At 41.7% G+C, this 22,593-nt stretch overlaps 2 protein-coding genes across 3 annotated transcripts; one reads left to right on the top strand and one right to left on the bottom strand.

Annotated features, from left to right (window-relative positions):
* Positions 1-9,314, bottom strand: LOC311006436 (DENN domain-containing protein 2A-like). Its single transcript, XM_083999276.1, has 20 exons — positions 9,078-9,314; positions 7,922-7,993; positions 5,834-6,925; positions 5,646-5,737; positions 5,402-5,496; positions 5,096-5,308; positions 4,684-4,777; positions 4,515-4,565; positions 4,195-4,406; positions 3,792-3,901; positions 3,513-3,582; positions 3,040-3,117; positions 2,821-2,961; positions 2,592-2,740; positions 1,767-1,944; positions 1,590-1,631; positions 1,365-1,473; positions 1,003-1,272; positions 836-922; positions 1-706 (listed from the first exon to the last, which is right to left on the bottom strand). Exons 1-20 carry the CDS (start codon positions 9,107-9,109, stop codon positions 675-677), a joined length of 3,219 nt encoding a protein of 1,072 aa, XP_083855402.1. The 5' UTR covers positions 9,110-9,314; the 3' UTR covers positions 1-674.
* Positions 4,372-21,573, top strand: slc37a3 (solute carrier family 37 member 3). Of its 2 annotated transcripts, none has more exons than XM_083999278.1 (14): positions 4,372-4,420; positions 13,565-13,834; positions 14,884-14,998; positions 15,108-15,200; positions 15,530-15,613; positions 16,109-16,254; positions 16,657-16,753; positions 16,847-16,931; positions 17,707-17,909; positions 18,002-18,143; positions 18,512-18,613; positions 18,756-18,955; positions 19,441-19,506; positions 20,094-21,573. In XM_083999278.1, exons 2-14 carry the CDS (start codon positions 13,758-13,760, stop codon positions 20,184-20,186), a joined length of 1,503 nt encoding a protein of 500 aa, XP_083855404.1. In that variant the 5' UTR covers positions 4,372-4,420; positions 13,565-13,757; the 3' UTR covers positions 20,187-21,573. The 2 variants fall into 2 exon arrangements, with proteins under 2 accessions (XP_083855404.1, XP_083855403.1); XM_083999277.1 differs by lacking the exon at positions 4,372-4,420 and adding an exon at positions 10,730-10,803.
* The last annotated feature ends 1,020 nt before the right edge of the window (positions 21,574-22,593 follow it).

Raw genomic sequence — 22,593 nt, 5'->3', positions numbered from 1 at the left:
TCTATTCTGACCAAAAGAAAACTGAAGCATTAAAGCGGGAAAGCAGGTTTGTATCATTGTCTGTTTGGTCACTGTCAGTATCGAGATCATCTAGTCAGAGAAAACATACTACTGCCCCCTAGTGGAGTCAGAAAGTACCTCGACCAAGTAGTCAACTTACATGTAGAGTGCATACAAAGGGTGACTGCCATACTGTGTAGCATATAATTCATCTAATTCCCATGCGTATCAAACAATGCCCTGCAGTCAATACATTTCCTACACTAATTTATTCGTGTTTTCCCTTTAATGAATTCAGCCATGTGTAGTTTACAGTGATAATCTTAACACCAACATTGTTTTTATATTGTACACAGAGTCATTTGTATTCATGAATGCACTCGTCTGAAGAATTTACCAGGAACCTCTTGCATATCTCCACAGTCCACAGTTCCTTCCTTCAGGTGAAATACAGCAGCATCTTCCTCTGGCAGGAACAGTTTGTGACTCACAGCAGCCGCCCTGTTTATCATGAGTCCTTGAGCAAAACCCCCAAGCCTCTCTCACTGACACAGATGAGGACAGCAAAGTTAAACTTCTCTGAAAAAGTACTCAGATGAAAATCCAATTTCTGCAGTCATTTAAGTCTTTCTTTGTTTCAGTGTTTCAGTGCTGTTTTTGCAATTATGATTGCATTATTTCTTGGACAGAAATTTCATTTTGTTTCCTAGAATAATGGAAAAGAAAGAGTGGTTTAAGGTGAGTATGGGCCTGCAGTAGATTTGCAGATTATTTGTACAGAGCTTGTTTCACTATTGCCAGATAAACTCTGGCCAAGATTAGCTCAAAGACTTACCCAAGCCTTTAAGAAACCTGTTCACCCGTCGATGTTCATTCTCATGGATAGAGTCTAGATACTCCTGCACCCTCACTTCAAACAACCCTGAGAAAAGAGAAAAAAATCATGAAGCACTGGATCGACTCCCAGCATCTGAGCTTGAGCTGGCTGCTGGACCTCTGTACCTTTCAGGGCCTGTCTGTGGAGCTCCCTCTCCTGGATGAACCAGCCAAACATCTGCGTCTCCATGAAGACCTCCAGGAAACGACGCACACTCTTAGATGGGATCGCTTTACGGAAACCCTCCCGCTGGAAGGAGCAGGGGACCGGGGAGGAGGACGAGGAGGAGTAGCCATCCTCCCGTTCACCAGTGATGAAGAGTGGATAGTGGCCTACCAACTCCACGAAGAAACGGACGAAGGCCTCGGACACGACAGTGCTTAGATGTTCCGAGTCTGGAAAGAGGAAGTTGTGGCATATGTTAAACATGGATGCAAGGATGCAAGAAATTAAAGAGCTGGAACTCCAAATTTTCAAAGTTGGTTACCACTGTGTGTTTCTCCTCCTCTCTCATTCGCAAGTTCTCTTCTCCTCTCTAAGACGTTCTCCAGGGCGGATTGAAGCTTCGGAGGCAGGATGGAGTCTTCGTCATCCAGCTACAAGGGAAATTACCAGATAGGACAGGACATGTAAATATAGACACGTAACGGTTGAAATAATAATAATCACACAGATCATTCAGAGTCATTAAAAAACATGATTATTGGTCTACCTGTCTGAGAAACCGACTTTTTCCTAGATCCACAACTAGAACCTGTACACACAAAGCCAACATTATTGTAACACAACATTTTTTTTTTCATTTATGAGCTGTGTATAAGTACAGTTTTCACTAGACAACTCAGATTTCACCCCATAATTGCTAACAGCTAATTCATGCCTCTCTGACCTCCTCCAGGGGCAGCTCAGTGAGCTGGGGCAAGGAGCTGGAGAGCAGGCCAACGATGAACGGAGTTGGGGTGCACACGATGTCGAGCATAGCCGAGGGCAGCACGGGGATGTAAGTGTGCTGCCATACGAAGGGGTAAAGCAGCGCCACCACTGCATGGCAGCACTGGGAGAGAGTACTGCAACAAGGAAGACAGGGACAACACAAGATCAAATGATATTATTAAGCCATAAATAATAATAATAGGTGTATATGAAGTCACAAACAAAAGTGAGAAGGAGAAGAAAGAAGAGCTGGAAAACAAGAGAGACAAAGAGTGACATGCTGGTTTGTCGCCACATGAGGGCAGTATAATCTAAAACACAACATAGATACTGAATACGCCCTAATGTCACAAAATTTCCCATAGAGGAAAGCAGGCCTGCATATTTTCATTTACGTCACTGGATTTTACATTCCTGTCCTCTACTACTGTGACCACACTTTCTGACTCCCACTGGCTTTCTACTGCAGAACAAACAAACTGGCCCCAGCACAACAACAACTTGACAGACTGGCCTCAAAATATCTCTCTGGCATGTTCCCTGAATAAAACTGGGGTTGCCTTAAATTTATTTAAAAATGTGGGTCTGGACCACCCGCACTTATTATAATTTCATAATGCAAACATCCCCAGTGCTTTCACTCAGTGTCTGCTCTCTCCATAGTTACATGAACAGTGGAGGAATAATGATCAGTGCAACTTAATATTTCATAAGAGCTGTTACGTTGATGCAACATAAAGATTTTAAGAGGATGTGCCAGCCTGTGGGATGTATCACCAACCTGAGATTGTCTGCAGTGAAGATGACCCTTCTCTCCAGCAGCAGAGAGCTGAGCACTCTGAGGAGCAGCCGCAGACTCAAACAGGAGAACAGACATTCAAAGTCCACATGCTCCAGGCGGGAGTCGGAGGGTCGACAGAGCTCCATCACCTGGGAAATGGGATGGATGAGAGGTTTACATCATGTTTTCCTTATATTTTAACAACCATAACAATTCGGCGCTCACTGACCTCAGTACCCGAGCCAGGGAGGAAGGTTTTGACAGTGATGGTTCGGCCCGGAGCTGGAAACTGGGCCTCCATGATGGCTCTCATGAAGGGCTGCACTAAGGCTGGAGACAGAGCCCTCCGCCTCTCCACTTCATCTAACACCTACAGAGCACACATATTACTTAGAAATGACTTTTATGGAAATAATATTATCACAGGGGACCAGTGGGAGTGGTTTACCTTTGAGAACAGGTTGAAACAGCCAAGGTGACTGACTATACAATAGACCTCTGGTAGACGTTTGCCTTTCCCACTGGGCTGAAGGGAAAAGAGGAGAATTCAGTTGAATAGATTTCACAATGTCTCACAACATATAGAGGTATAGCAGCATATGTTTTCTATTCCATATAATTCTTAACTCATTACTCATTTATTTCTGGCTGCATCTAACTTTGAAAAATGAAAAGACATTAAAATATATCGAAACACACTAAAATACACACAGAACTGTGTAAACACAAACACATACTGTATACACACATACACACTTTCCCAGTCTCACATACTTCCGGCCAGAGTCTGAGATGAACTGTTTTCCCACAGGCACACCAACTATTTTGGCACCCTTATTTACTCAGCCGTCATCATGGTATTTGGCCACTTCCTGTCCAGCAGCAGCAGCGCACTTATTTATTCTATTCATTTCTATTTACCAGTAAACGCCGGCAGTATCCAAACCTCCTGCTCCCGTCCTCTCCAGTCAAAACAAAGGAGAACATCTCACTATGAGGGATGAGCCACAGCAAAACACACAAATAAACATGTGATTAAGATAATTTAATCAAATGAAAAAGGCATATAGAGAATAGTATATACATGCAAACCTTTCAGACGGTTCGGTGGGGTGGGGGTATGATTACTTTGACCATTGAATAGAATTTAATATGAAATGTATATAGAACAGGGGCACAAAGTTGATTTTACTCTCTCACCTCGGGTAGTTCTCCACCGACTCCCAGTCTTTAGCATCAGGGAAACAGAACTGAGGAATGATCCTCAGCTGATCCTCTGTCTCCCTCATGAACTTAAAGCTCCGCTCCAACTGCAACATAACAAAAGACCAGACATTCATGCATTTACATTAACTCCATTTCCATTATTACAAATGCATTTTTTTTCTAGGTTTATTCTTGTAGCTCAATGTTAAGGCTGGATAAATTATAAATCTCCATCTCCTTTATTTATTTCATCTTTTTAATATACACCAGATCATTGCCCGACCACTCTATAAATTCACCATTTGCCTGTCTGTATGTAAAAAGTGTGTGTGTATATGTGTGTGTTTGTTTCTATTGTCCCTCAAGCTAAAAACAAAAATACCAATCTGCTCCTGACCTTAGGTGGGAACTGCTGTGTGACCTCCGGCAGATAGTGGGCACTAGTCTTTGACTTCTGAAGTGACACAACCAGGAAATATTCAAAAAGTTTGCGCTGGTGCAGGTCCTGCTCCAGAGAGCTGTTTCTGCTGTTGGTACCATTGTACTGGAGCTGGGTCTGGTTCGGCTGACTCAGTATGGACTGAACTGAGACGAGGCGCTGGCGGTGAGCTGAGAGAGAGGAGGTACGACACAATGCAGTTAAATATGTTGATTTACATTTCAATAAAAGATAAAAGGACATGCTTGAGGTTAAAAATCTCTGGTGCTGTTACCTACCTTTTGTTCTATCCTCAACTTCACTCTCAGAGTCACTGTTTTCATCTGTTACTATAAGAAACAGTCACATTTCATAAGCCAGAAAGTCACATTCATGTTTCATTATTAGACATTAGAAAACAGATTGTAATAAATGTCTTCAAGATGGCCAGCATTACATTCCCATCACCTCTTCCTGAGCTTGTCTCAGCATAGTGGTAGATCCTTCGCAGATGTTTCTTTCCAATCCGGGCTTCAAAGATGCTATTGATTTTCAACACAACCTGTTGAATAAAACAGTTCAGTGTAACGAAATACGACGGCATAATGTTTTTTTGTTTTTTTTTTTCAAGGATGAGAACAGAACACCCTTTAATAATATTTGGCAGCTACATTGGAATCTGGCAGCCATACTGGACAAAAAGAAAGCCTGACTGTAATCTAATAAATTGAATTGAAGATTCATCAAACAATATCTTGGTAGTAAAAAGGGATCTGTGCTTAATCTGAGATCATAAAAAAGTTCAGTTTAAATAAAAAGAAACAATTTCTACAACATGCGATATTATGTTTGTGATCCTAACATCCAAACACAGTCTAACCGTTGGTATCCTGCGGCAGGTGCGGCTGTAGGGATCCCCGGGCAGCCAGGATGCGTGATCAGGAGCAGTGGGGGTGGAGGGAGGGCTGAGCTGGGGTGGAGATGAAATGCTCCCGCTGCTACTGGCACTGTGCCTCTGCTGGTTCGCTCTCCGCAGGTCTAACAACTTAAAGCTCCTGGCTGAATTCTGCCTGAAGAAACCAGGCCTTGATGCCTGCAGGCGAAAAAAAAAAAAAAAATTATTTGAATTCTTTTAACCTCCAAATCCATAGTGCTAAGACTTATGTTAAGTTGCTACTGCAGAGACCTTGGTGGTATCAGCGCCAGGTGAGGAGGGCAAAGACTGCTGGGAGCACTGACTCTCCAACTCGATATCCTCATACGGGTTCTCCTTGGGTGAATCTGCAGGTATGAGAGGGGAAATGTCCAGTTCACAATTAAAAATTAATCAGGGGTTAATGACAGAGGGTTAGGGTTAGGTTATTTTCATTTTATATGTTATGCTTTGTATAGATTTTAGAAGGGAGATAAGGATAGTAGAGGTTTCTGACCCAGGATGTCTTCATAGTGATGATCCTGAGACAGTGACCGACAGAAGAGTGGACTGTTTGACCCTGCAAGGTCTTCAAACTCAAAGGACTTCCTGTCAAAGTGAACAGAGCAGCACAAATGATTATATAACTGGTTTAGCTCTGTTCAATGTAGCAGTGAAGACTACATTTTAATGATCCTGCTTTACCTGTTGACATTGTCTCTGACTCTCTCGCCCCTGGGTCTCCCATAAACACCAGGGGGAAGTTTTGAGGAAGGTCTTGTGATTGAGGGGAGTGGAGGGAGGTTCCTCTGTCCCCTGCCTTGCCTCTGACTCTTCCCCACGGGGGCAACAGCTGGATGCTGGAAGGTACGTCTGGGTTTGGGGACAGGATTGATTGGCAGTGTCCCCGGCTCTGTGTACACATGGTCCTGGTGCTGTTTCCCTTCTTCGGTAGTGTCGGTAGAGTCTTTCCTTCTCGCCTCTACCTGTTTGTCCTTACCTGGGGGGCTGAAGTAATTTCCAAGTTCTCTAGGTGTTGTCCCGTGGTTGTCCCCCATAGCTTCCAGCTTTTTAAAGAGACTGAACACAGCTCTCTTCTCCTGGCTGGTTTGTTCTGTTGCTCGCTTGTCGTTGGTTTTCTTCAACATCCCTACCTGCTGCTGCATTGCCACTGTAGGTGAACATGGCCTTGAGTCTCCAAGCTTTTCCACGTTCTCCTTCTCATGGTCCTCCTTGTCTTTGTGAACCACTTTTTTGCAGTCCTCCTCTCGTTGGTTTTCATAAGGTTTACTGCTCTTGAGCATCCCTCTCGGCTGTTTCCCAGTTTCAACAGGTGAACAAGGTCTTGAATCCCCAAGTTTTCCCACAGTCTCTTTCCCAATATTTTCCTTTTCCCTTTGGGTCACTCTCCTGCAACTTTCTGCACTCGGCTCATCAGTAGTTTTATTGTTGCTTTTTGGCAGGGATTCTGTCCTTTTTAACGTAGTGCACTGGCCTGAAGAACCTGAGGTAATGGGTAAATGAGTGGGTTCCTTTCCCTCCCACAGAGAAATCCTGTCCTTAATTTTGCCTGCATTGCATCTGGGGAGCTTGTTTCCAACTAAGAGAGTGTTCTCAGTGCCGTGAGGGTCGTGGTTGGGTCTCCTGTGAGCCATCATGGGTGATGGTTCCCTCTGGTTGCTCAGGTTGTGTAATGGGGTGAAGGGAAGTTTTGGGGAAACCTCGCTTCGTTGCTCAACTCCCTTATTTTCCACTGAAGCAATATGAGAACTACTGCCAAGATTGCGCTTCTTTAGCCTAAACCCATAAAGAAAAGAAACACTTGAGTTACAAATTAACATAAAATGATTGATGTCAAGGTTTCAGCATTGAATTTAAATGGGGAAATGCAGAGTGGTAATCAGGATTCACAGGGTCACATTGAAAGATCTTTGAGTAACTTAGTTATTACAAAAAATAAATAAATTAGAAATAAACAAACAGGATTACAAACTGGTATTACACTGATATGTAAATGCTGTTGAGTAGTTGACACAGTCAGCTAAAAACAGCCTAGTTGAAATGATAGCATATCATCGAAAAGCTACAGGCTAAAATTGTAAATGAAACTAATGGATTAGAAAGGTTGAAATGTTTGCTAACACTAATGAATGAACTGTTGTAAACCATTAAATACAGGGTAAACAGTGGATAGCTAATGCAAGCAAGCAGTTGAAAACGTTAGCTGAATGTGAAAAGTTGAATAGCTTCTGCCAGCTTGTGCCACAACAAGTGTAGTTAAAAACTTGATTAAAGCAATTGTCAGAAAAAGGAAAGTCATAATATCTACTTTTATATAGCCATCCTTATTAAATAACATCTCCAGATTTAGTCAGACAATGCAATAGTGGCTACGCAACTGGCTGCTAGCATGGCTGCTGAACTTCCCAGGACGGTCATTGTGAGTGCCAGTGAGGGGACACTCAGTCTTTTTCTGGCCACAGTGGGAAAATTCAGCCTGAGAGTAAATGCCAGAGGACAAACTTATGACCGAGCATCTTCTTCTCATCAGCTTCACTAAATAAACACATGCTTGGACGGGGGCCCATTTCATCAAACTGTTATGTTTTAATAAATAAACCAGAGGAAATGGGAAGCCCTAAGTTGAAAGACCTTTTCTGACTTTTCCTTAATGGACGTGAGGAGTAAAGGGCGCCCCAAACCCCATTACTTATTTCTCATGCTCAAGAAGAGGTTGTGAGGTATAATGTCAACCATTTACAGTAGGGGAAGAACATCTCACTCATACAGTACCTGTTGACTGTGGAGTAAATGCAGTCTTCCTTTGTTTTCATGGTCTTAGTGGCCTCCATGATCACTGTACACCTGATGGACAAAAACAGAGAGAGAAGCCTCTAAAGTCAGCACCTTCACTTTTTTTTCCTCAGTTTTGTTGCGTGTGGCGTTCACATATTTGTTGTTAACATTTTTTTTGACATCCTGTCTAGCTTGGCTCCAGATGACAATGCATATCGCTGCACTATTTAATTGAGAATTTGCAATTTTTAAAAAAAGATAAATACGATATTCTGATAATTAACATTATCAATAAAAAAAACAATACAAACCTTTTCACTCAGGGGTGACAGAGCGGTCAGATTTTGAATATAGTCTCTTTTGAAAGTATCCAGTATCTGTATCACTACACTTTAGTTTTTCCCATAGTTACAAGCAAATATGAGATTAAGATTGTTGGTGATGTGACATTTAATGTGGAGCCACTGTTCTTCCTCAGATATAATATACAGCATTCAGGGGCCAGCTGGTCAGTCTCAAAGAAAAACTTGACAGCAACTCCCTCAGGCCGTTCATCACACAAACTAACAGTTCAACAGTCATGAGGGACTCTAAGTGATTTAATAACGCTTTGCTGAACTTTTTTCCCTTTATTATTACATGATCCTTGGTCACACTTTCTATGCACAGAAGATCGACCTTTGACCCTGAAAGGAACAAAAATGCTCTGTTCTCTTCTGCGTGACTCCCATATTTTCACATCTCTGAAGCAAATGTCTCAAAGTTCAGTGGCCTCTCAGATAGTGATAATTTCCCAGATCTGGACCTGGTGTCATCATTTGTTTAGTTGATATGTTGTTCAAGGGACAGTAACTGAGCCCAAGGGACACAGCCCTCAAAGCTGTAGGTTAGCTGATTAGCTGGGAAACAAGGCATTCAGATATCAAAGTACTGTGTGATAAGACGTCCAGAAGAGCAACACCAATCAGAAAACGCACAACTGATTTCAGTATTTCATTATGCAAACTCTTATTACAGACATACAATTGACTAAGTATGTGTGCTTTAAGCAACAATACACTAATAAGGACATGAGACAAAACAGTCTATTGAGTTCCCACGCTACGCATCACATTATGTATATTAGATATACAACTTTAAATGAGTCTCTTACCTCCCTCTGTTGTACAGTTTCCATGTGTTCATTAGTGAAATGGCAGCATATTGCCAAAGATGCTCCTATCACCGTATCCATCGGTATAATCTCCAGTTTTGATGCTGTAAATCCAGACTAAACAACCTGCAACAGGTTTCCTAACCTGACTGAAGCCTTGATGTGAGTTGTCAGATGTTCTACTTGAATGAGAATAAAAAATGGACAACGCACTGTCCATACACTCCTCTCCCTGCCTCTTCTCCAATCTTCAACTTTCATTCAGCCTGTCCCCTCCACACATCCCAAATATGACTTCCTCCCTCCTTCTCTCTCTCTCTCTCTCTCTCTCTCTCTCTCTCTCTCTCTCTCCCTCTCTCTCCCTCTCTTTTGACGTACGTCTATCTGTTAGCAGCCTCCCTCGAAACTGACCTTATGTTCAAGCTATGTAGAATGAATGAATGAATGACTCTTGAACTGACTTCATTTCCATATAATAATCTTTCTCAGCGACTCCTGGGACAGACGTCATCCTGTTACGTTGTTTCTGTCTAAATCTGAAATTCACTGGAATTAATGTCACAGCTGTTTCTGAGCAGCAGTTGCCCATGCAGCTGTATCAGCCCACCCACTTTGCCCCATGGTGTGTTTTTACTGCCATAGGCATACCAAAATTAATAAGTGAGCTCCCCTGAGATTTGCAAAACCACATGTGAAGAAAAATAATGACAATGAGCTCTTCAAAAAATGTCCATTCAAGGAGGAAAACATTTTTTCTTTTTTTTTTCTGCTGCCATGATACACTTGAAGTAATATGGTCAAGAGGTGACCATAGGCTAATACATGCAAATTTCAGGAGCACTGTTTCTCACATCAGTACAGAGAGTAGGCCTATCACACTTGGTATAACTTTTATTATACCCACTTATTCTTCCCATAATGGCAAGCTAAAAGGCATCATTAATCATTTTCAACTCATTTTAAAATACTTTTATTTGATCTGCGACATGCAGTTTATTTCTTGATTTATGTATTTTTTTTTCTTCAGTTTTTATCCATATATTTATTTATTCTAATCCTTACTTCTTACTACTCCTCTAATTCTTTGAGGGTTAGAGTTGGGATAGTACCCTTGGGAGGACAACACGCATATATGGCCACTTATTTGTCAAGACCATATATAGCAATGTATATAATGCTATTGAAAACTAGTACATTTAAACTGTGGAAATGTCATGTAAAACACCCCTTGCATGAAGAGTACAAGCAGTTTGAACACTATACTTAACAAGATAACTATAGATTATTGATACAGAAAATATTTACCTGAATTGAATTTAAGTGCTGGTCTGGTTGAGTGGTGCTGGGTCTGTGTGTGGCAAGGTCAGGCAGTGAGCTGGAGACTGTAAAGAAAAGTGTTTTTGGCGCTGCATACATTAAACCATGCAAGAATCCGCCTGCAGCCAATGACAGGTTGGCTTTACCCAACAAGTGGCGCAGTGACAGGTGAAAGCTGGACAGCTGTCCGTCTGTCTGTCAGGCCTCCCCACTGTCAGTTCCCACTCCCTCCAGCTGTACATTTAGGATTTTTTTTTTTTACTTGTAATCCCACTCCTGTCCTGCGGGTGGCAGCAGTGCGCCGCTGCGCTCCGTGGCCGGTGACGTCCGTGACACATGAATCCACAGTAAACACAGATTGTCGCCTCACACACAGGAGCTGCTAGCTAACGACAACCTGAGCGCCGAGGTAAGGAAACGCCTTGCTTTTAAAAAAAAAATCCTAATTCACAGGAGGTCAAACCGTAACTGTTTGTATGTCCTCTTCTTACAAATGTTTCACCCACTGTGTGTGCTCGGTGTGACAGACCCGGAATTGGCCAAGTAGATAAAGACCGTGTAACGCTACGTGCTCTGTCACTCAGTCCGGAGGAGATGGGCAGAAGCTGAGGCTGCAAACTTTCCCTTTAACGGACAAAAACGCTGTTGAAAATGAATAAATTTGACTGAATAGCTTTGTGAAAACACTGTGCATTTTTGTGCATGCGAAAAAAATCATTTTCTTGAATCACAAAAGTGTCATTATAGCTACTGTTTGTTTGCTGTGGAGAGGCTCAAACCAAAGCTCGCCTGTTGTGCAATCTAAAGAAAACTGATGGCGTCCTTTGAACGGGACGTCCTGCTTACATTTTCCCTTTCACTGTGTGTAGGGTAAAGTTACAGTGTTATAGTCCTAACACTCAGTTAGTGTATTTATCTTCAGGGAGTTTATCTAACCTGCACTATTGCAGGTAACAGCATGTTTTACCATTGTATCTTGCTTAGCTAAAATTTAAAAGAACTGAGAAACTGAAAAGTGTTGCAAACTAATCTGTGCCATTTTTAATAATATGAAACTGTCTAAAAATGTAATATTAATATTTGCATGGATCTTAAGGATCTCCTGGTTGGATACATGTTGTATTATGTATCAGCAACTTTTCAAATATGGCTCTTTTGCCCTTGTAGAAAGGATCCAGTCACATGCCATAATAGTGTAATTTGCTGGGGCGAGGCAGGCCTTTATTGCATTTTATTCAGAGTTAGGGAGAATAGATGCACAACCTCATGCAGTAAATGCTACTCGACCTGTTGGCTACCTGGACTTTCCCTGGGTTAAGTAGCAGGTCATGTGAAATCAAAACACCAGCTGGTTTTGAAAGTGTTTATCAAGGAAACGGAGCGAGGCTGAGGCCACTGACTTTCATATCAGTGTTTCTGAGAGTAATGGTTTTCAACATTTTGGCCTCTGCCCCCCCTCCCCTCCTCCCCTCCTCCCTCACTGAATAAAGCTAGGCAACAGAGGCAGTTACTGTTTTCAATGATAACTGTCTGTGCTTTCTAACTGGAAACATGTGGACTTTTCCTGATTACCGTAATCCTTGTTTTAATATTGTAACTAAGCAGTGATTTATAGACATTTGGTGCCTCAAGTTTGTACTGATTGAACAAGTCAAACTAATGCAGAATATGTTAAAAACCTAAACATGCACATGCAACAGAGAGGATATAATGTGTAGTCAAGTAATTTTGAGTATCATCAAACAGTGAACCAGTTGGACTGGAGCATACAGTTTGATGTCAGCACACATCGCAGACTTCATTAATGACTGGGCGTTGGTCTGTAAATGTTCCTGAAAATGTTTGCCACATTCATCTAGTTACTGTGACAGTGTTTTGTACCTAAAATCAACCTCTCGTGTTGTGTGGGCCTATATCTTTAACAAACGTGAGTCTATAAAGCTCCACAGTGAGGTACACAGATTCTCTATTTGGGGGGAAAAGAGAGGAGATGGGGAGATACTCAAGAGTTGAACTATTGGAACAGATGCATCTCGACTGACTCGTTAGTGGAGTCCTGTGTAAACAACATAGGTAAAGCTGAGCATGCTGGTGGGGGTAGGTGGGCCGGTTCCAGGGGCAGTGGGCCGTCACACTGGGGCCATTGATACCTACAGTGGGCGGCACACACCTCAGCATTCAGACAGGATGTGTCTATTACATGGTTGTCTTTCTACATCCAAGCAGGAGGGAAGTTTTCCACCCAGAAAGTGTTGCCTGCAGCCATAGCACAGGACTCATCCAAGAGCTGCTGTGTGTGAGCTAGTAGTCAGCCACTTAGAAACTAAATGGAGACTTCACGAAACACTGCTCGGTCAGCTGTCTGTTCACTGCACATTTTATTTTGCACTAAACTATATCAACACTGCCTATTTGTTGTATATACATTTTTATTACATTTTATATTGCTATTTAGGTTGTTCTTTTTATTCTCTGTGTTGTTTTTGTCATTTGTCATCTATCTATCTATCTATCTATCTATCTATCTATCTATCTATCTATCTATCTATCTATCTATCTATCTATCTATCTGTCTATCTGTCTATCTGTCTTACACGCACAACAAGTAGAAGTACAAAGAAATGATTTTCAATATGTACAGGAATGTTTACTTACTTAGTTTTATTTTTTGCTCTGTTGGTGTTACCTTCAGTTTGTCTTTGTGTATGTGTTTGTATATGTCATTATTCCTATATATATTAGAAAGATAAAGATTAGTGATAATATATTAGAACAAAGCCAGTTAAATTAATTTATAAATTAAGTATAGATTATGACAAGGAAGCTTGATAGTTACTTTATGAATAGGGGGTGGGAGTAAATAAGTTTCACTTCTTCCCACTCCTTTTCGGATATGAAAAATCAAATTATTTTCATTTTCAATTATTTTTATTTTTTCATGTGCTGTCTTTGTAAAGTTTATTTAATTATTTGTTTGTTATGTCTGTCCATTACTATATTATTTCTCATTTCTTTTAACATGTCTGAAATAATCTGAAACTAACTAATCTATCGGTCAGCTGTGAACCTTGGATGTTGTGATTTTTTCCGATGTGTTTTTCTCTTTATGTCAAAGTTTGTTGTTTGTCATTTCGCTGAGTTGACTTAACATTGATTTCCTCTTTCTGCAGGCACAGCTTTGTTGTTGTTCTAGTGATGTGCTTGTCCCGTCCGGCATAGTGGGAAACTGTGTGAAACCCTCCCTCCCTTCCTTATCCTGTCGTTGCCCACCCCGCCCCCCCCACCCCATCTGAAGACCTCCGCCAACAACCACCTCCTTCCTCGTACCTCCACCTCCTCTTCTCCCTCCGGCCGCCCCCTGTGATGCCTCCCTCGTGCTGTGGCTACTTGTCACAGTACACCCATCATCATCTGGTTACCTTCCTCCTCACCTTCTTTAGGTAAACTAGACCCGCCCTGCCTCCTGCTGGAGAGAGTTTCTTTTCTTTCTTTTCTTTTTTTTACTCAAAGCTGTTAGAGCTGTTTTGCATTGTAAATGTTTGGGGTTTGTAGATGACCTGGAAACCCAGTTAGAGCGACACCAGTCAGTTATACCGGCAGTGACTTATCTAATGTGACTCTATGGTGCTCTTTTGTTCTTAGACACAAATCTCCAAACTCACCATTCACAACCTGCTGAGCTGCAGTAGAATAGTTCTGTTGCATAACTGGAAGCAAGGTGAAAAAGAAATATCAATGCAGCTCGTGTAGAAAAACATTCAATCAATGTGAGCTGTTAATATGGGTGAAAGGTCAATGGTGGAAGGTTAACACACAGGTCAGACATTGTTAAGATAGCATAAACTGTGTGTATTGATTCCTGACAGTGCATGGCCTAGAAATAATGAAACGTAATATTGTATAGTAGTAAAAGGTTTTAGAAATAAACGATCAAACCCTGTAGAGACATTCATGTCATTTTGAAATGTGAGGTGGAAACAGAAATGTGTGTGACTGACCATCTGGTAAACTTCAGCCATATGCTTCTTTATGCAGGTCTCAGTCACGTAGTTAATCATTAATAAGTCGCTGCCATATCACACATCTGCGGCCGTGTCACCGTAGTTGTGACACGCAGTGCTGTCTGCAGCAGATAGGAGCACACGGTGAACTCTGCAGATGTGTTAGTATTGGATTTTTTCCATTTCCCATTTGTCAGATAGCAGCAGAGACCTTTCAGTGTTTCCTGTAAATTCTTTCAGCAGATTTTTTACTGCAGCTACGTCGGAATTTAATGATCTCCAAAAGGAAAATTAGATTTTATTATGCAACGTTGTAAAACCGAAGACAACGTGGTGTATTGTGGTATTATCTGGTTCCAGTATATTAAACAAGCATGAAATAATGAAGAAGTTGCATCTCCACACAGATGTGTAAACAAACTGGTTCTAAATGGATGCTTTCAAACAAATGTCAATCCAATTCCTTTTGCTCCTCTCTGTCTCTCAAGCTATGTGTTGCTGCACGCGTCACGGAAAACCTTCAGCAACGTGAAAGTGAGCATCTCGGCCCAGTGGACGCCGTCCCTCCGGAATGACAGCGCAGCCGCTTTCTCTCCCGGCGAGGTACGGAGCGCACAGCGGCGCACCGCCGACACCGACTTGTAAAACTCAGTAAAACAAATGTTACAACTGAGCTGCATTTAATGAGCTGTGTTTTCTCCGACTGTCCCAGACATGGGAGGACAATCGTCTGTTTGCAGATGAAGAACAGGCCACTCTGTTCCTGGGAGCTCTGGACTCCATCTTTCTCTTTTCATATGCTGTGGTGAGTACTATGTTGTGCAACGTCTGCCACGCAGCGTTTGCCCAGGCGGCTGCTGGCATGCATTCACAGTTTGCCAAGTAGGAGCTGGGACTGATATCTGAGTCCTGGTGCTCTCATTTGGCCACTATCAGCAGAAAAAATCTAGATATGAATCATTTTATACAGACAACAGCATGAAAAATTCCTGCTCTTAATAAAAAAAAAAAGGGAAAATAAATTAAAGCACCACATAACACTATTTAGACATATGACTTCTGTTCAGTGCACAACATTTCGAACCAAATCAGACCTGAATTTGTCTGTTTTTTTCTCTGTTCCCGTCCACACAGGGCCTGTATCTGAGCGGTGTGATTGGAGACAGAGTCAACTTGCGCTACGTGCTCTGCTTCGGCCTGTGTGGCTCTGCTGCAGTGGTAAGCACCCACACCGCAAGACGTTTTATCTCTCTAATTGTTGATCATTAAAAGCATTTTAAAATCTTCCTTTCATTATGCAATTTTCTACATTTGGAATTGATTTTGTTCCCTTTACTGTGTTTCATCTTGGAGGCTAAAATAAAAAATAGCAATTTGACAATCCAACATTACTAGTATGTGCATCTGGCAGCTGTAAATGATTTTGAATTTTATCACAACCTCTCACCTTGTGAGCTTATCACCAACACGTAGCTGTTGTGATTATCTTGCATTGAGGCCGAGTTGCTGTGCACATGATTCTCTGTGCTGGATTTTACTCCAGGACACTGTCATGCCTGCTGTTATATGAAACTGTTTCTTAAAATGGGTGTTTTCAAGTATTGCTGAAATTGAAAGTGACACCATTATGACAGATCCAGTCCTCTATTTTTTACATTTTAAATTTGTCATCAATGTTTTTCGTCACAACTGTTGCTGTTTGCGTGTTCGCAGGAGTTTGTGTTTGGCACGCTGACAGAATGGCTCCACATCTACAACATCTATCTGTACTGCGGCCTGTGGGTGCTGAACGGGCTGCTGCAGTCGGCCGTGTGGCCGTGCGTGGTGGCCGTCATGGGCAACTGGTTCGGCAAGACAGGGTGTGTTCCCCCCCCGTTTATAAAAACCTGCTTTTATCCGACGCTGCCTCAAGTATTCCCAGCATCTGTCAAACCCAGAAATGTTTGGTCAAGTCGAGCTTTATGATGCACACACCCACACACAGAAACACACACGCTCGCGCTCGCACAAAGACGTCCATTCACTGCTGCTGCTGCCAAAACATAGACGCCATTTAGAGTCAGTTTTCCGCAGCGGCCGAACTTGTAAATATAATTTGCTGAATATAGAAATAGCAAGTCACTGAGCTGTCAGTGAAGTAGCATTTTTATAAAATATAGCGAGTATAGTAACTTGTATTATAGGTTCTGTTTTCAATCTGAAAATAGAGCCAGAGTTATTTCTAACTTATAATAATTGGACTTTCTGATGTTGTTTTCCAGGCGAGGCTTTGTGTTCGGTCTGTGGAGCGCTTGTGCCTCCGTAGGCAACATCCTCGGGGCCTTCTTAGCTTCTAGTGTGCTCAAGTATGGATACGAGGTAACACACACAGATGTCTTCACACTGTAAACCTTTTAAAAAAACCAAAGTGGCTAAACGCTAACATGACGCGATGTGTGTTGCTGTGCGCAGTACGCCTTCCTGGTGACCTCAGTGGTGCAGTTTGCTGGCGGGGTGGTGGTGTTCTTCGGTCTGCTCACCTCCCCAAAAGAAGTCGGTAAGGAAAACATGTGTCCTCTCTCAGTGTTTATTTGGGTGCAGCCCAACATTGTGAGCTCACAGTCAGATTGTTTTCCAACTTTTTATTCAACCTTTTTCCCATGGAAACCAGTTTGAGCTTGTGTCGCACTGAGAAACTGCTACTGGAATAGAAACTGTTGAGCATTTCTGTTACTATCCCCTGATTGAATTTAGCTGCTCTCCACAGCTTTCAATGACTGCTTTTACATGCACACTAATTAAACGATTATTAGGAATAATCCGTTAATGCTAACGCGTTTACATGCTCTTCAATAATCCGTTTTCTGAATTAAACTCGTTTGCATGATTCAGTTAGCTACGGAATTCTTTCCTCAAAACCTCAGGTCTTCTGTTGTTTTCAACTTGAAAACCTTTCATACGTCGAGTTGGAGAGAGTTGAGTTGATGGAGTTCTGTGATACTGAATGGCGTGGGTCACCTCTGCCCTGCTCCAGCTTTGTGGCTACAGAACCCCGAGACTCACACCTCGCCGGAACCACATCAATGTAGTAATAGAATGAAATGAACCAGATAAAGTTGTATACATGCACGGGGAAAACGGATTATTGTGTAAAAACCTAGGTGTGTTAAACCATTTTCTCATAAACTGATAACTGCCTTAAGCCGATAACGGTTATCAGTTTATGCCGTTTACATGACCACTTAAATAATCTGAAAACTTCCAATTATGATGGTTTTATTAGTTTGCATGTTATCGCACTCAATGTGTGTTTCTGTGCGTGTGTGTGTCAGGTTTGAGCTTGGAGGCCGAGACTGGCCTCGGCCCGGTGGAGACGGACACAGACAGCCACAGGCCTCTGATGAGCGACGAGGAGGACGAGGTGGAGGTGCGTGGAAGGTCGAATCAGTCGATTCAGCAGTCGGACGAGTCCCTGGCGGAGTCGCCTCAGGCCGTCGGCTTCTTCCAGGCCTTCTGTCTGCCCGGGGTCATACCTGTGAGTCTGTAGCATCAGCAAGCCCCGACGGATTCACTCACAAATAGTATTTTACCACACACACACTGACTCTGTCTCTGTTTGAACTGCAGTACTCCTTGGCGTATGCATGTCTGAAGCTGGTCAACTACTCCTTCTTCTTCTGGCTTCCTTTCTACCTGAGCAGCAACTACGGCTGGAAGGAGGCCGAGGCCGACCGCCTGTCTGTGTGGTACGATGTGGGAGGAATCATCGGTGAGTGGCTGCTCAGGCCAAGACAAATTTTTTTATGTTTCCCTCTCCTTTACTTTTATCACACAAAGATAAGACAAAATGACTGCTCATGAATGGGCTGGAAATAAATAAGAACTGAAAGAAAATGTTGGTAAGACAGTTTATTCTACAGCGATTTCATTTTCACTGTGAGGCGTTCATGCTCACGCTCCACCTTTAAATTGTGTCAGATTTAACTCTCTAATTAGTTGTCAACTCTAGCTAGTAAAGTTTATAAAGCATAGTTTTTTTTACTATTTTGTCGCCCATATCATTTTATAAATCACAGAATCTCATTCTTGCAGATCCTTAACTCCTAGCTTGGCTCTGTCATGTTGTCTCTGTTTCAGGAGGAACAGTCCAGGGTATGATCTCTGACTTGATGGGTAAAAGAGCCCCGGTGTTGGCAATGAGTCTGGCCATGGCCATGGGCTCCCTGGTGGGATACAGCCGTGAGTACACACACATTCTCAACCCACATGTGTAAGCCTTATTGTTTGCAGCTGTTCATCACTGTTCAGATCACTATATGATCAAATCTGCAGCTTTGCAGGCTTCAACATGCCAACTAACTCTGTCTCTGCTACTTCTCAGGCTCACCTAACGACCAGGTGATCAACGCTGTTCTCCTGGCAACCACCGGCTTCTTCATCGGCGGCCCGTCCAATATGATCAGCTCCGCCATATCGGCCGACCTGGGGAGACAGGAGGCTCTCAGGGGCAGTCAGGAGGCTCTGGCTACTGTGACTGGTATAGTGGACGGAACTGGAAGTATGGGAGCTGCAGGGGGACAGGTAAACAAACAAACAGGATATTTATCAATGAAAATAATATTTTTTGTTTATAATTCATTAATAACTGGATAAGATGACATTTAAAAGAGTAAATTACAAAATAAAAGTTTGTTATTGTTAGTGGAGTTTCTCTGTACTGTAGCCATTTAAGTTATAGTAGAATCGAATCAATGAACTGCAGTACATCTGACAACATGTACTTATATTTGATGGAAGTGCTGGCCTGAACTTTGCGGTTGTGTATATTACTTACACACATTTTGCAACTGTTGCACTTTGTGAAACATTTTTAGGTGCAAATGGAGCAAATGGCTTCAGCAGAAGGACACTATAGAGCTACAAAGTTGTGGAAAATGTTGTGCAGTGTCTCTATTTGGCTTTTAGCTTTGTTGTGAGACTTATACACAACACAGAGCCACAGAACTCACAGTCAAATCCACAGATTGATTTTTTTAATGTGTGTATTCGTATCCATCACCTTTTAGTACCTGGTGTCCCTGATTGAGAGCAAATTGGGCTGGAGGTGTGTGTTCTACTTCTTCGTCGTCATGGTAAGACGATCTCTTATAATTACAACATTACCTTTTCCTATGGACATTGTAAGACCAGACCGACCACAGGTGTGATACGAAAAACTGTTAGTGTTACATTGCTCATTGTTACGGAGCATATTCAGCGTGGGGTTGTTGCATAAAAGCTACAGGGCATTGTTGTCTCACCTTTATGTCGGCAGCAGGGGTTGTAACGGAGCTGGATTGACGTCTGTGCACTGTAGAGTCGGTGTTGTGTTCCACATCACGGTTCATGGTCACGCCACCGACTGTAGAGCACGCTGTCTAATATCACACACTGAGGCAGCTTTATGACGGCTTGTTTGGTCCAGTGTAAACGAGGAGAGTTGGCGTAACAAGGGGTCTTCTTGGCAGCGATATAGCAGGATCTCTGTATAAAAGGACCACTGTTGCAACAGCCTACACAGGCACATGAAGACAACACAGCCATTGTTTATGTTAGAAACACCTTTTCCTACTGTTATAAGTCACAATCTACTGTGTGAGGCCTGTCTTAGAAAAGTTTTAACCATACAGCTTCTCCATTGCCAGGACAGAGCATGACTTGTCTTGTGTTTGTTCCACAGACAGGGGGCAGCATTGTGTTCATCACTCCCTTGCTCCTCAAAGAGCTGCGCGCCATGTGGAGAGACAGACAAGCGCTGCGACGGCAGCTGTGATTACACCTCAACATCTGCCGGCCGCAGCAGGTCTGCACTGAAACGGCTCTGTGTGTGTGTGTGTGTAGGTGAGTGGTGTGCAAAGATTCGGCGCAAGCCACTTCTCACGGGGGCGAGAGGGTGAAGGTGACCGAGAGTTTCACACCCACTACCACAAGCACATGTGCACCAACACCTTTGCGAGCAGTGCCACTGAATGCAACGCTGAGGTTTCATCCACTCGTGTAAAACTGTAACATGTAAATGTACACTCCCCGTAGTTTGAGGTGTGATTGAACAAAGCTTTGAAAGGGAAGCAGCTGTCAGTCAGAGCAGTCTGTGAATTCAGGATTTGCACGGCCCTGACAGAATGTACTAGTGTATATATTTAAGGGATTAAACGGATGTAAATATTTTACATGTAGATGTACTTGAGTCAAACTGAATGAATTTGATTTTTAAACCTGGAGTTCTTAATTTAACAATCCGGCCCTTTAAGACGATTTCAGGGTCTGATTTGCCTAAAGAATGTGAATAATATTAATAATTGTAACGCAGAAATGTATTGTCAGCTTTTGTAGATAATGTATGATATTTAGTTTTTAGTTGAAATAATGAACATTGCACTCTAGGATTCTTACATTAATTGGACAAAGTCTTAAAGATTTTAGTAAACCACTTAGATTTTAGTGTTTTTTTCAAACTTCCACCTCGCAGCCACTTGATTTCTCCTGTGTACAGTTTTGTGTAATCAGGATCAGGAATTATACAGTCAAGGCTTTTTCCTTTATTACACAAACTAGGTCTCTTGATTCCCTGTCCATTTCAGTCACTAATTTGATATTAGCTCATCATTCCCTTTTCACTTCCTGTTCAATGGGATGTTAAACACTCACTCACACTGACAGAGAAGTCTGCCCTGGTTTTCTCTTGTGTTTAGCTTTTACATTGTAACATGCAACAGAGATCTTGTTGCCTTTTTGATTTGTTGGGGATTGTTACTGTAAATCTGTCTCAACCTTGTCAGTTATCAAGTTTTAACTGGAAATGAAGTTTGAAGTCGTATTTACTGATAAACACGGTAGCAAAATGATCATACAACACCAGCTGTTTGCTCAAAATCAGTAAAGAAGACTAAAACCAGTGATTTTCCACACACTACGGTCAGTAGACACAACAGACAGTTGTATGCACATACATGAATCACTAAGTGAAGTCCTTAAACATGCGTCTGATATCAGGGCAGATTTTCTATTTTCATCACATGCTCAAAGTGACTAATGCAATGGAGCTTAAAATGATACTTGAACCGCTGGTATCTATGAACTTAAATGTAATAGAATGTAAATTTAAATGTATCTGTGGTGTTTTCTTTTTTTATTTGTTTTATTTGTATGTTCAGGTTTTAACCAATGTAAATATAATTGTTGTTTTAAATAAATGCAAATAACATTTTGCAAATCATGAATATTTTATAAAAACTTTTTTTTCTCCTTTCTGGTTTGAATGGAAACTTGAGCTTGTAATGCTACATCATAACCACCAGGAGGTGCCAGTCAAACTGATGAAACAAACTTCGGACACATATTTTTTTAGGTTTATATAATTTCTGGTTCATGAACTCTTTATTGTTTTGAGCCCACTATATGACATCAACATTATGAAAGGCAACAGTGCACCAACAACCCATCAATGGAATCTCTTTTTCTATACAAGTATTCCTATCAAAAAAGTAAATGATTCTGATCCCATATAATTACACTTCTTACATGTTGCAACTGCAACATTAAATTGTAGTTTAATTACAATAAAATTATTACAAATGGTATACAAAGATTATCATACATTCATGCATATACAACAAAGTAACAAAAAAACAACACTATACTTTGACAATAGCTGCGACAGGTGAATTAGGAAAGCAAAGTTTGCTTGAGCAGTGAGACACCAACAGATATGTCTTGACTCATTGTTTTATTTTAATTTTTCCTGCCAGTGAACTAGAGGAACATTAACAAGGCACTAGAAAACCTTAAAGAAACAAATGAACAAGTCAAAAACTGTCTAACAGTGTGGAAAGTCTGATGGGAGGGGAAAAAAGAAATTCCTAATCTGTGCCTCAAATTCTCACTGAGGATCTGTATGTTTTTTTAAGATAACCATAAAAAAAATAGTTCTCTTGTCAACATGTTTAAAGTAGTGCAAAGATATAGTTTTAGAAATAACACAGTTAGTTATAGCAAAAAAAGAAAACAGGGAATTTATAATTATTTCCCCACAAAACAATGATATAAACTCAAAATAAGTTAATATAGACTTTGAAAGTTTTGTTTTTAACACACTGAGAAGATAGATGGACACACAAACACTAGTCACACTCACACACATAGATATGTTGACAGAAAAACAAGTAATCCTGACCAATCTA

This window comes from Trachurus trachurus (assembly GCF_905171665.1).
Source record: "Trachurus trachurus genome assembly, chromosome: 23".
In the NCBI taxonomy this organism is placed as follows: domain Eukaryota; kingdom Metazoa; phylum Chordata; class Actinopteri; order Carangiformes; family Carangidae; genus Trachurus; species Trachurus trachurus.
The sequence above is the reverse complement of the archived record's forward strand: the minus strand, read 5'-3'. Positions and strand labels throughout refer to the sequence as shown.